General features: G+C 34.7%; 1 protein-coding gene across 5 annotated transcripts in view; it reads right to left on the reverse strand.

Moving 5' to 3' along the window:
* Window positions 1-14,087, reverse strand: part of CPQ (carboxypeptidase Q) — a 651,739-nt gene that overhangs the window by 522,132 nt on the left and 115,520 nt on the right. For all 5 annotated transcript variants that reach the window (XM_074268920.1, XM_074268909.1, XM_074268930.1 and 2 more), the window contains one exon: window positions 3,079-3,533. In XM_074268920.1, coding sequence (XP_074125021.1) covers window positions 3,079-3,511 — 433 coding nt within the window. In that variant the 5' untranslated portion in view covers window positions 3,512-3,533. The remainder of the gene's footprint in view (window positions 1-3,078; window positions 3,534-14,087) is intronic.

The following is a 14,087-nucleotide window of genomic DNA, read 5'->3' on the forward strand; positions in this document are numbered from 1 at the left end:
TATTATCCTCATTTTACAGTTGAAGAAACTGAGGCAGAGAGAAATTAAGTAACTTGACTAGACTCACATAGCAACTAAGTATTGGAGGCTAGATTTCACCCCATTCCATCTTGACTGCAGTCCCAGGGTTCTATTCCTTGTGTCAACTACCTATCTCTGCACCATACAGTTGCCTGAATTGAATGACATGATAAACAAAGCGATTTTTAAAAAACTACAAAGTGACATAATAATAACTAAGCAACAATAAAGGCCCAGATGAGGTTATGCCACAAGAATTTGTAATAGAAGAAATCAATATATAGGAAATCAAAATGGTCAGGGAAGATCTTTCTGAATAAGAAAGGGTCTCTTCCAAGATCTTCATTTAAATTAGATCTCTTTCTCCTACTCTCAACCTCATAAATGTGTTCTCCCCAACTTGTCAGAGCTCTTTGGAAGTTATAAGAGAATCCAAAGAAGTAACAAAATTCCAAATGATGTGTGTATGTGTGTACAGGCAAACAAATTTGTTCTGCTCTGAACCTGTGACTTCATTGGTGCTAAGGAATTCAAGATCTTTCTTAAGAATTTTTAAATTGGCTGTATGACATAGGAGACACTGGCACAGGAACACACAGCATGACTCATCAGAGAAGATGCTGTATTCTATTAACAAAGAAAAATCGAATTAGCCCCAAAGAAATTTAAGATTGCAAAGCTTGAGAGTCCATCCCAAATGTACATAGGGACTATTTGTGTCCAACCTGTGGCAGAGCATTCCAAGTTCATACTGGCTAGCCACAATTGGACACCCTGTAACTTTTCTCTAACAGGTTTGTCATTTCGGTCCTCCTTGAGAACAAAGGATAACAACCAGCTAAGAAACTCCAAAGAGAAAACATCTTTAACTAATGGTCAGTTCAAAACCTGTTCTGCAACTGACAATATTAATGATAAATACATGCACATATATATGCATATATATCTGTGAGAAAGAAAGGAAGGAAGGAAAGGAGGGAAGAAGGGAGGGAAGGGAGGGAGGGAGGGAAAAGAGGAAGGGAAGGAGGAAGGAAGAAGAAAGAAAGAAATTACCATCCCTTACAGCAATAACTGTACCTGTATGACGATCCCCCCCCCAAAAGGGTTTGATAAATGAAGGTTCATTTTAGGCCCTTAAAAAACATGTTGACTCGATGACCTGGCATGTAATATGAGTTACTGATTCAAACAGATTCAAACCACAAACATTTCAAATGACTTTCTTGGTGGGTTCTTCAGAAACCAGAGTTCTCTTTATCTTAAGTATGGCCAAGTGATGCATGTAGATATTCATTCTTCAAACTGTCCCTTTCCCAGTGAATGTAGGAAAAAGCCTTGCAGCAGAATTCAGTGTGAACAAATCATTAGAACTACAGCAAGAATGTAAAGTACAACTCAGTTCTGTGGCAAGCCCTCAAGTCTCTATGTAACCCTACTGAGTATCTGAGAGTCTTTTAAAGGTTGTTTTCAAACCTAGTTCAATTTCATTTCCCTCCTCCCCAGAGCTCAAACTTATGGATGCCTGGTAGTCAAAAGCAATTACTTTTTTGTCTTCATATTTCCAGGACCAATCAGTTACTTGCACCTAGTTGTTAAATTTTATTAGAACAACTTAAATCTAGTTACTTGCCAATTGTGGACCTACTTTCAGCCCCTGAAATACTAAGAGATGGGTCAATGTAAGTCTTAAGAAACACAAGGGAAAGCATTCATTTTCCTAGGTCCTCTAGATCCACATGAGAGACAATAAATGCTTCCAGGTCAAACAACAGTCTCTGATTGACAGGGGATTCCTAATTTTCATGTTTTACAATATCATTTGGTACAAGAAATATATATTTTAGCTTGAAAATTCCTGAAGTTTGAGGCTTCAAGTTACATATATCCAATTAGTTCCTTTAATCTAATTAATTACTTTATTACATCTATCATTAAGAAATTATGTATATTAAATTTGCCTAGAATTTGCCTGTCTTGGGCTTTCATTAGTTATACGTCTAAAAAGATTCAAAGGGTAAATGAAAACTCAAAATATTCATATGTCAAGAACTGTATTATTTAATGACAGAAGGGATGTGGAAAAACTGAGACACTAATGCATTGTTGGTGGAATTTTTAAATAATCCAATCATTCTGGAGTACAATTTAGAATCACTAAATTATTTATACAACCAAACATATGTACCTCTATAACCAAAGTCATGCCCAACTGACTTAATTATAAAGCAAAACAAAAATAATCAATGAAATAGATTAAAATAAGAAAGAAACTTCTTATTATCAAAAGGCAACTATTAAGGTATCATAAAAAGAATTAGATGTATAGTTAAGACCTGCATTCAATCCCTATAGCTACCACTTCAACTAGTAACTTAAATACTATATGACTCAGTTTCTTTGTCTGCCAAATGGAATAATAATTATACTTCTAACCTTAATAAAGTCTTGATTATTATTCATGGCATGTTGACTTTACAACATTGTTTTGAGAATCAAATGAGATTAATTAATAATGAAGAAGCATTTATTAATCTAACAACAATCAACAAGTATTTATTAATTGCCTACAATATGTCAAAAACTGTACTAAGCATTGGAGATAAAGACACAAATAAATGAGCCTTGAGCATTGGAGATAGAAAGACACAAATAAATGAGTCCTGACTGAAACTTACTTCATCTGGAAATAAGAGCTTCATCATAGAAAGAGCTTTGAAAATTGTAATGTATTGTGTACATGTCATTCATTAATCATTATCATCATCAATATTGTAATTATTAAAGAAGCTTCATTTTTGAAAAAAATTCAAGAAAAAGATAGGAAAATGACAAAAAAAAATCTAGAAATTGTTGTTGTAACAGATAGCTATTAAAGGATCTACAGTATTTGTTCAAAGAAAATGGGAAATAAGAAACAATGTCCTGATCCACTTCTCCCATGGATTTAATTTAAAATAAATTCCAATTTTTTTTCATCATCCATTTTCTGAGAAGCATCACCATTCTGTTTTATTTTTTAATAAGCCATGCAAAATTATTCAACAGGGAAGAGCATACCTTCTGGGGGGGTCCCAATACTGCTCCCAAGGCCTAAAATGGCCATTGAATGGTTTCTGGGCTCTAGCATCACAGCAGATTCCTGCCCTCTTTCCCAGTGGGGCACTTTGACAGGTTCCAGATGGACATTCTCCAACCCATCATTTATCAGATTCTGGTACATAATTTGAATAGCCTTTTCTAGGTTTTTAGAGCCACTGAGTCTAGGTCCAACGGTGTCAACCAAAAGTGCCAGTCTCTCATAGGATCTGTTCTGGGCCTTGCCACACACAGCAAGATCTATAATAGCCTTAGCAACATCTTGGTAACCTGCTATTTCTTCTTTTATTTCACTAAATGTCTTCATGTGGCCAACATCTTCACACAAAGCTTTTCCAGAGCATGAAGGTAAAAGGTAAAACACACCCATAAAAAGGAAGATGAGAGGAGCCATTGTCTTTCCCTCTTGTAAAAACCTAGAGGAAAAAGAAAAAGTTACATGTAGGAAACAATGTCACTGCCAATCAACCATACTATAGTTGTGTAAGGAGAAAGATCCAATATGGGTATAGTCACATGAACAAATGCTACAAAGAATTCAGGACAAAGTCATTGACTTCCAGACTAAAATATCAAGGTTAGTACAAAAGGCTTAAGCTATAGGGAAAACATGGTGCTTTTTAGGGCTTAAGGTCATTTTGCTTTGGATGTCCAGGTTTGCTAAAGAGGAAAAATAACATGAAAGGTAAATAAGATGGTGACTGTTTACTTTACAAAGAAATTAACTGTATGATACCTTAAAAAAAAAAAAAAAAAAAAAAAAAAAAAAGGAGGTCCAAAAATTACCTATTTTAAGAAAGAACTTTTAGAGAGGCATTTTAGATGTGAAATTATCAAAACCTTCATTCAATAAATGACCCAAGTACGAATGAGCAACTGTACAATTATTTAAGTTAGATTAGAATCACATTGGAAGTGGTGGCAATGACATAATAGTAGAAAGTGTTGACATTTTTTTAATTATTTGAGATGAACAGATGCTTAAGAAAAATTGTTACCAGATAAAGATGAGTGTACTTGAAACCTGACCCTTCTTAATTTTTTTTAAAATTTCTGTTGATGTACCCAGTATAGAGGTTCATAATTTTGAAAGCACTTTTATTTTTTTTTCCTTTCCTTCCCCTTCCCCTTCCTCTCTTCTTCAACAATATTCCCCACTCCAAATCTATTTCAAGATTTTGTCAGTTCAACTCACAACATCTTTTGCCTCTGCCTCTTTTTTTTTTTTTTTTTTTACATGAACGCTTCTACTATCTTTTTGAAGTTCACATCACCATTTCCCTGGGCTATGGAACTATCCTCATTTCTTTCTTCAGTCCCACTCTCCTGTTCAAAACATCCTCCAAAATAATAGTTTTAAGCTCTAAAGTTTAAAAGTGCACTTAAGATTTTTGGGATACATATAGGATGCCTTTCAATTAATCAGTGAATTCAAGCAATAAATATTTATCACATGGCTACAGATGTTTATCACATGCTCTAAACACTCCCTCAGTGCATTTCCAACAAAACCTAATTTACCAAAAAACACAACTGATGCTTGGTTCTTTAGAAATAGCTTTATTGTTTAATGTGTGCCAATGAAATTAACAGTCTGCTATGAATTAAGAAAAGAGCAAAAAATGGCATAAATCACGATATAGTGTTGGCAGAGGATGCATGAAGACCTGGGATTGATTTCTACCTCTGACCCTAGCTGAATAACTTTGGACAATGCCTTGATCTTTTGGTGTTTCAAGCAACCTTGAGCATTTCTCTGTTAAATTTTTTAGAAAGGTGGTAGATCAGTTCATACTAGGTATTTTAAACTCAAATTCATTTGAATAGTTGATTGTGAATGCAAAGAAAGGTAATATTTTTCATTCATTAATCAATATGTCATCTGCATAATTGTCTTGAATTCGTACCAAAAACAGGTAGCTTGATCTTGGCAGTACCTCTAAAAACATGCAGTAAATAAGGTGTGCAAGAAGATATTTAAACAAACAAAAAGAAAAGACTGGAGGAGCAACTAAACTTCATTCTCATCTGAACTGGTCAAAGTGGGGAAGAATTCACATACACACACACACACACACATATGAGTTTTGTAAAGAAATACATTTCACTCAATAGTGGAAAAGGAGAGGAAAGGGAGAAGGAGGAATTTAAAATGTGGATTATTGGAGTGATTAATCCTAAAAGGGAAAAAATACCTAAGGATGTTCAAAAATATTTATAGCTCTTTCTATAGTGGCAAAGAATTGGAAACTTAAAGGCTACTCATCAACTGTGTAATGACAAAACTAGTTATGATATATAAATATGATGGAATACTAATGTGCTATAAGAAATGATGAAGGGGATGAATTCAGTGAAACCAGGGGATGATTATAGGCATTGAGGCAGAGTGAATTGAATAAAACCAAGAAAAAAATTTATATAGCAATATAATAAAGAAAACCAACTTTGGGGGGAAAAAAAGAAACTCTAATTGGCATAAAGACCAAACTGATTCCAGAGGACTCATGATACCCACACATCTTGATAGAGAGACAAAGGACTCAGAGTTCAGAATTAGACATATAGATATATATGGACACGACCAATGCCTTTTTTTTCTTGCTTTATATGTATATGTTTTTAACAAGTTTTATTTTTCTTTCCTTCTCAATTGAGAGAATTGAGGTGAAAGAGAAGAAAATGTATTTTTTCCAAATCAAAAAAAATATTTTTTAATTTAATAAATAGAAAACAAACTACAGGCAACATATGTTCAAGAGAGCTGTTCCCTGGGCTGTCAGAAAAGTAATGCTATTGATTCTAATGATACACTACTATGAATGGAGTGTTTGTTCCTCTACAATCTACAGCAATGGTAAAAGAGCATAGTTCAGCAGGAAGAGCACTAAGTTTAACCTCCTAAGACTAGAAGCTTAAACATGGATCATCAAATCTAATCCAGTAACTTTTTCTATGAAGAAGCTAAGAATTGGGACTGTTTAAGGGAATTGCTTGATATTACAAAATTATTAAGTCTCCCAAGTAGTCTATATCATGTTGCCTTCCCAGGAAAGCTGCAAAGGAGTCTCATTATAAGAGCTGAATATATAAATATTTTGTTAAAGTCCTCAAAGTGGTAACTCAATAATAATTAACATTTATAGAATTTTTCAGTATGTAAAAGAGCTTCTCTTCTAACGATCTTTTGAGATAAGTGGCACAAGTATTAGTAGTTGAACTTCACAGATGAATAAATTGAGGATCAGATTAAGATTAACTACCACAGACCAGATTCAATCTCAGTCTCTGACTTCAACTCAAGCATTATTTTCACTAGACTAAATATAAGAAGAAATGGTTACTGGTCTTTACCATAAGCTCAGTGACTCTTTTGCTATAGGATAGTTTCTTATCTGATCAAAATGTATGCCACTAGAGAGCAATTTATCTTTGAAAATATGATAGTGAAATGATTTTTAAAAGAACAACAAAAACCTTATCTATTAATCCAAATCACCACCACCATATCAATATCTTCTCATTAGACAATTTCTAAGTATTCTGCAAACATTAATTAGCTTCCTTGCAACATTTTTTATAAAATGGGATTAAAACTAAATAATCAGAGAAGGCACAAGGGACCTTAGAAATCATCTTTTAAATCCACTTATTTTGGAGAAAGTTAATAAAAGGATATACCCTGACTTTCACAAATGGTAATAATGACAACACCTAGCTTTTGTATAGTACTTTATGGTTATCAGAACATTTTAGACAGGATATTTTCTTTGATGTTCAAAACCATCCTGGTAGGTGAGTGCTATTGTGATCTCCATTTTACAGATGAGGAAACCGAGGTTCTGTGACTTGCTTGGGATTACCCAGCTAATAAGTGTTATAGGCTAGACTTGAACCCAGGGCTTCCTGACTCCTAAGTAGCCTACAGTTAAGAAACCAGTGAATAATAAAAGAGTTAGACATAACTGAAAGAATACTTCTATATATATAGAGAGAGAGAGAGGCAATGGAAGATACCCAAACTCTTTTGTCTTATATATATCTCCGTTATTGTGGCTGCTACAGAAGTATTCTTTCAGTTATGTCTAACTCTTCTTGACTCCATTTGGGATTTTATCAATGAAGATTATAGTGAAGTTTATCTATCTTCCCTAAAAACTCATTTTACAAACGAGGAAACTGAGACAAATGGGATTAAGTGACTTGCCTTGTGTCATATAGCTAGTAAGTGTCTGAGGCTGGATTTGAATTCAGGAAAACGATCTTCCAGATTCCAATCTCAGTGCTCTTATCTACTATAACAACCAGTCTTAAAATATTTAAGGTTTGCAAAGTGTTTTACATGTTATCTTATCTGCTCTCACTCTTAGTGAGATAGAAGATATTACTAGTCAAGTTTAACTGATGAAGAAACTGAGGTTGATAGTGATTAAGTGGTCTGCCCAGGGTCACATGGCTAATAATTGCCTGAGGCAGGATTGTGATCCAGTGCCATTTTGCTGATTAAGTTACCACCTCTAAGGGTGAAGATTACTACTTGCCTCTACCTTATCAGCCTATATGATTACAGTCCAAGTCTTCTGCAAGATATCCAACCAATGAATTAGGAAGCTTCTCCTGGATATGCCGTAAAGGAACCAACACACTATGCATCCATCTATTCTCTTACCTATCTTTTCCCCACATAAAAAAGCCCTTCTCCTTTTATGGCCATACATATCATTGCTGATAGTTTTTAGACTAATTTTTCCTTTCAATTGATAAGTGATAATTACATTTCAGCATGATATTTTCACCAAGCATCTCTCTATTGTTCTATTTAGGCTAAAACTAAACAAAAAATTGTTACATAAAGATATTCTCTCCTCAAAAGCTCCCAGTGTCCCCTGAATGCCTTGAGGATAAAACACAAACTATTTAACCTAATAAAATACATATTTCCCTTCATCTACTCCATGTTCTAGCCATAATGGAGCTGTAACGAATCTCCAAACTCAACACTTGGTTCCTCACGTTCATTCAATCTCACACCTTGGCCCCATTGCCTAGAATGTGTAGTCTCCTCATCTCTACAATCTCTACCTCTTGGAAACCTTCCTCTTCTTTCGAAGTTCAGTTCCAATGTAACTTCCCTAATGACACCAAAGTTAGTTCTTCCTCCTTCCTAAAATGATCTACTTTTTCTATGCATAAGTATCTCCAAGTTGAATGAAACTCCTTGAAGAAAGAAAAGATCTTATAATTCATCTTTGTATCTCTAGTGCCTAGCAGAGCATTTAAAAATACTTCATATTTATATTGCATTTTAAGATATGCAAAACAATTTATTTTATATGATCCTCACAACACCCATGTGAAGTACGTAGATGCTATAATCTCCATCATACAAATGGAAATAAAAGCTGAGAAAGGTGTAAGTTGCTCAAAATCACACAGCTAGAAAGTGTCTGAAGTAACATCTGAACCTAGTTTTTCCTGATTTCATGTTTAGCTCCCTCACTATTATGCTGCCAACATGTTTCTTTGTTTGTTTATTTTTGGAAGCAATTTAGGCTTGCCCAGAGTCACACAGCTAGTAAGTGTCTGAGTCTGCTTTTGAACTCAGGTCCTCCTGACTCCAGGGCTGGTGCTCTATCCATTGTGACAACTAGCCGCCATAGATAATAGGTGTTTCTTGGAAGTGACATGAATTATACTCTATAGATTCTGCAAAAAGGGAAATCAATTTTTGAAGGTATTTGAATCATTATTATTAGTATTATCAATGTTAACCTTCTTTTGTTGATTAATGAGTTTTTTAACTGAATTGTCAGTATCATTGCCCTCTCTACCCTGCTTCACCTTCAGACCTGGCCTTAAAAAAATGCTAATATCAAATCAACAAGCATTGATTAAGTGCCTACTCTATACTAGGCATGAGACAAAAAAGAAAAGAAAAGAAAAAGGAAAAGGAAAAGGGGAAGGGAAGGGAAGAGGAAGAGGAAGAGGAAGAGGGGGAGGGGAGGTCCACGTAAGAACTCTAGAATATGAACTTTTAGAAAAGAGCACAAGAGATTTACAGGACTAAATCTGTGATATGCCTTGATATATAACAGAAATATCTCAGGGAAAAAAAAGGATCACAGCCCTTATAATAAAACACCAGGCTTATTCCTGTTTTTCTCTATTATCTTTCCCTACCTCCTTTACCTTTCTCCTCTTCTCTCTTCCCCTTCCTCACTATTATTTCCCCTTCCTTCTCTTTCTTCCCCTTTCCTCTTATTCTCCTTCTCTCTTCATCTTTATCTCTTTCATTTTCTCCATGCTTCAGTCCTATCACCTCTCCCCATTTCCTAACCCATCCTTCTCCCTCCTTTCTCCCCTCCCTTCCTCTTTTCCTTTCCATTTCCACCTATTTCTTCATCCTCTTTGCTTTCCTTTCTTTCTCTCTCTACCTTGAAATCCCTAAAAGCAAATGCCAGAAGATCATAGATTCAAAGTTGGAAGGTATCTTAGAAATCACCACGTGCTGAGAACAGGTGGAAAAAATCATCTCTGGTGTTCAATTGTTATTCCTTTTAGCATTACTGGCCAATGACCACAACCCAGTCTGGCATCCAGAATTGGGGATGGCAGAGGACCTTATTTATCTACACAATTCAGCTAAGCTTGCTGAAGTTTAGCTTTGCTGATCTCTCTGGGGAAAAAAATGATTTGTAATTCTAAATACAAGCATTCTTAAAGACAGGGCATGAAAGTAATTCACTTAAGCAGACACTCAAAGTTTTCATCTTTTTAAAATGCCTAATAGCAAATAATTCAATTGACATGAAAACATCTAGAATCCTTTCAAACAACTGTAGGACGGTGTGATAGAAAAAGACTACAACTTATACTGAATAATAAATATAATGACCTCTATTCATACATAAAAGAAAAATTATTGTTCCCTCTCTTAAATTTAGGCTGTTGAATATCTCCACTTTATATTCTTCAGAATCTTAAACTATTATTTAAAAGACAAAAAACAAAAAAACTACTACCTAGCCTATCCCAAAGTAATGTGCTTTAGAATTCAGGAATCTGCCTCAAAGGAAACTTTAGAGCACAGTTTGAAGAACAGGTTGGCTTTTTATTTATTGTTTTCATAATCCATGGTAACAGATTATCTTTCCCCCACACACAAAGATAGTCTTTTATCTTGCCATTTTCATTCTTTTCCACTTAAATCAAGGAATGAGCTAAAGCAAACCCAGCCTTTGTCCTGCTGGGAATTCTAGTCTATGTATATAAAAGGTTTATGTTTTGAAGAAACAAAGAAAAACATTTTACTTTGGCTTCTAAAATCACCATCCCTCAAAAAAGTTTGCAAATGTCTTAGGCAAAATCATATGTGATAATTGAATAAACTAACAAGAGCGAGATGAAAATGAAAAGTGAAAAGTGAAAACAAAAAATAAAGACATCATATTTCTACTCATGTCCTACGTCAGAAGAAGGGGTTTTTTCAATGGCCGTGATGTCTTCATCTGCCCCCATGATCCTGATGCCTCCTTCTCACCATACAGACAGAGATGAAAGACACCAGAAATCTAATTTTATAAATGAGGAAAGAAGATCAGAGAGATGAAGAGTCAAGTCACACATAAAAGACAAGAGAGAGGGATGTTAGAACATAGGTTTCCTGCCATCTAGTCCAATGGTCTTTGCATTTATATCAGCCTTTCCCTTAATCTCTTTTCTCCCTTACAATCTCTTCCCTCTCTGGCTCATTCACATGCTTAAGTCTCACCTAGACTAAAAGAACAAAAGACCACTGTTAGGGATCCTTGTTTTCCCCTCAAGCTGCTATTCCATCTCCTTTATCATTTTTACTGACAAGTTTCTTTAAAAAAAAAAAAAAAAAAAAAAAAAAAAACCCTAACCCACATCTGCTGCTTCCCATTTAATCATTCCTCAGTTCTTTGAAAGCTGGCTTCAGATCCCCAAATCTACTGAAATTGATCTTTAAAATGTCTTCTGCTTGTTGAATCTAGGGGAATTTTTTTTTTCTCAAAACTTTATCATTCTGGACCATTTAATACTCTGGATACCAATGCCTGGATACTGAATTCCCTCCATTTCTATGATGTTTCATGCTCATGCTCCTTTCTCCTATTCTTTGCCTCCTACTAGCTTATGATATATCAATCAAGTATTTATTAAGCATTTATCAGACATTATTCTAGGAAACATGGCTGGAAAGACAAATATAAAGTAATAATTGACCTCAAAGGCATTATATTTCATCAGGGGAAATAAAATATACATATAAAATGTAAGTATATATAAGATATGTACAAAATTACTACAGGTTTGTTTGTTTTCCATTTAAAGATGGAAAAGGATGTAATTCTCATTCTTAAGGAACAATCAGGAATGGCTTCATTTGACTTGAATTACATAGATATTGTTCTATTTATCCCTCTTTATATACCTACTCCCTCATAATATCTTCAACTTTCATGTCTTCAAATATTGTTGTTTACTTGTAACACTTGTGTCTGACTGACTCCAATTGGGGTTTTCTTGGCAAAGATATTGCAGTATCTTCCATTTCCTTTTCCAGCTCATTTTACAGATGAGGAAACTGAGGCAAACAGAGTTAAGTTTCTTGCACAGGGTCACACACTTAATAGAATTCCAAAGCCACATTTAAACTCACTAAAATGAGTTTTCCTGACTCAGGGCTTACAGCTCCTTGCATCACCTATGTTAACTCTATCCATTATATATGAAACCTTGAATACAGGCCACAATTTCCTCATCTGTAAAAAAAAGAATTGCATTTACATGATCTCTAATATCTCTTCTTACAATTCTGTGATTTCCAGATTTTCATCTCCAACACTGACCTCTTAACCTGAACTTCAGATTATCATGTACAACCACCTCCTGAGAAGCTCGGCCTTAATGTAACAATCAAATCTCAAGCTCAAAATATCTAAAACTGGACTCATCATCAGTCATCTAAAATATTTTCCTTTTCCCAGTTTCTTATTTTTATTAATGACATCTCCATTCTCCTAGTCATCCATGCTCACTACCGTGAAGCCATCTTGGACTCCTCCCTCTTCTAAGCCCTCTCTATAGATAATCAATAACCAAAACCTGGCCAATTCTCTCTCTATCCTATCTCTTTAACACATGTCTTCTTCAGTCCTCCTGTTAGCTAAAGGAATGAGTATCCATATTTACACTGTTGAAATAGCCTTCTAACTGCTCCACTTATCTCCATTCTTTCCCACTCCAAATCATCTTATGAACCAATCTTGACCTGATTTATCTTCTTATTCTGTTTTGCTCTGTCACTATACTGCTAAATCACCTTTTGTAGTTTTCTTCCAAATAAAGTTCAAACTTCTTAGCCTGAAATTCAGGGGTTCTCCATAATCATTCATCCAACCTACATTTCAGTGTTATCTCCTCATAATTTTTGTCATGTTCTCATCTATTTAGTCAAACTGGTTTAACCTGTCCCTTGAATACATTCCATGATTCTCTGCCTCTGCTTCTATTAGTTCTTCAATTCAATCCATCACTACTGCCCTAGCTCCTATTATCCGCTAAGCATTGTGGCCACAAGGATAAATGAATGAGGTAGTGTCCACTATTTATCAAATACTGAGCTAAGCAATGTGGATACAAATACAAAAGCAAAGATAATTCTTAACTTCAAGGAGCTTATAGTCTAAAAAATGAGACAATGCCCATTTGTCCTAAAAGTTCTAGAGATGGTAAGTGGAACTATAAGGGAATAACCTGACATTTCCTCTCAAAGAATAAAGGCAAAGTTGGTTCATCATGGGTCCCAAACAGAAGGAGTGGGATGCACAAAGCAGAGAAGAGAGAACTCTTGGCTGCAAGACTAAAGATGGAAAAGGCTGTAATTCTCACTCTTAAGAAGTTTACAATCTCTTGGGAGGAGATTCATACATAAATAAAAATAGGAATATGGCAAATCCATAGGATCATAGCACTAGAAGAGAAGTGAAAGACAATTTATATAATCCAAATCCCTCATTTTACAAATGAACAGACCAAGGTCTATAATAAAATTAAAAAATGATTTGCCCAAATGATCAAATGAAAAAGTGTGAGAAATTTAGAAAGAGAAAAATTATCTATAACTGATGGGATCATGAAAAAATACCCAATTGATCAAATGAAAAAGTGTGAGAAATTTAGAAAGGGAAAAATTATCTATAACTGATGGGATCATGAAAAGATTCATATAGGAAAGAACAACTAGAACTGGGCTTACAAGGAAGAAAAGATGCTCAGCAGACAAATACATACATATATATGTATGTATGAGAGTTTTCTAGGAATGGGGGACAATATATGCAAATACATGAAGTCAACTGGCAACAGAGCAAAAATGAAGGAAAACTTTATCATAGTTTAAGTTAGGGCTTCTTAAATTTTTTCCATTCATATCTCTTTTCACCAGAATGACCACATGACCACAGGTAGAAAGGTATAAAATAGGTATACAAATCAAACATTTAATTAAAATAAAACATCATTTCATGACCTCCACATTCAGTTATGAGACCCCATATGGGGTCACAAACTATTGCCTAAGAAGTTGGAGTTTAGATGAAATGTAATTTTTAAATAAGAGATGACATGATACAATTTCCCACTAGGAATAGTACATTGGCACAGTATGAAAGATTTTTGATATTTAACAGAGATGACACTAGAAGTAGAGACTATAACATCATTCCAGGTGAGAAATAATGACAGCAGTTGGGGAAAGGACAAAGGAGAGATGGGGGCTAAAGATATGGATACAACCATAAATTTTAGCAATTTATTGGACATGGAAGATGAGGAAGAGAAGAGTCAAAGATGACTCCATCTTCTTAAACTAGATAATAAGGATAGTACCAATTCCATCAACAGAAATGGGGAAGTCAGGAAAAGGAGAAAGTTTGAGAGCACCA

This window comes from Sminthopsis crassicaudata, chromosome 1 (genome assembly GCF_048593235.1).
Source record: "Sminthopsis crassicaudata isolate SCR6 chromosome 1, ASM4859323v1, whole genome shotgun sequence".
In the NCBI taxonomy this organism is placed as follows: Eukaryota; Metazoa; Chordata; class Mammalia; order Dasyuromorphia; family Dasyuridae; genus Sminthopsis; species Sminthopsis crassicaudata.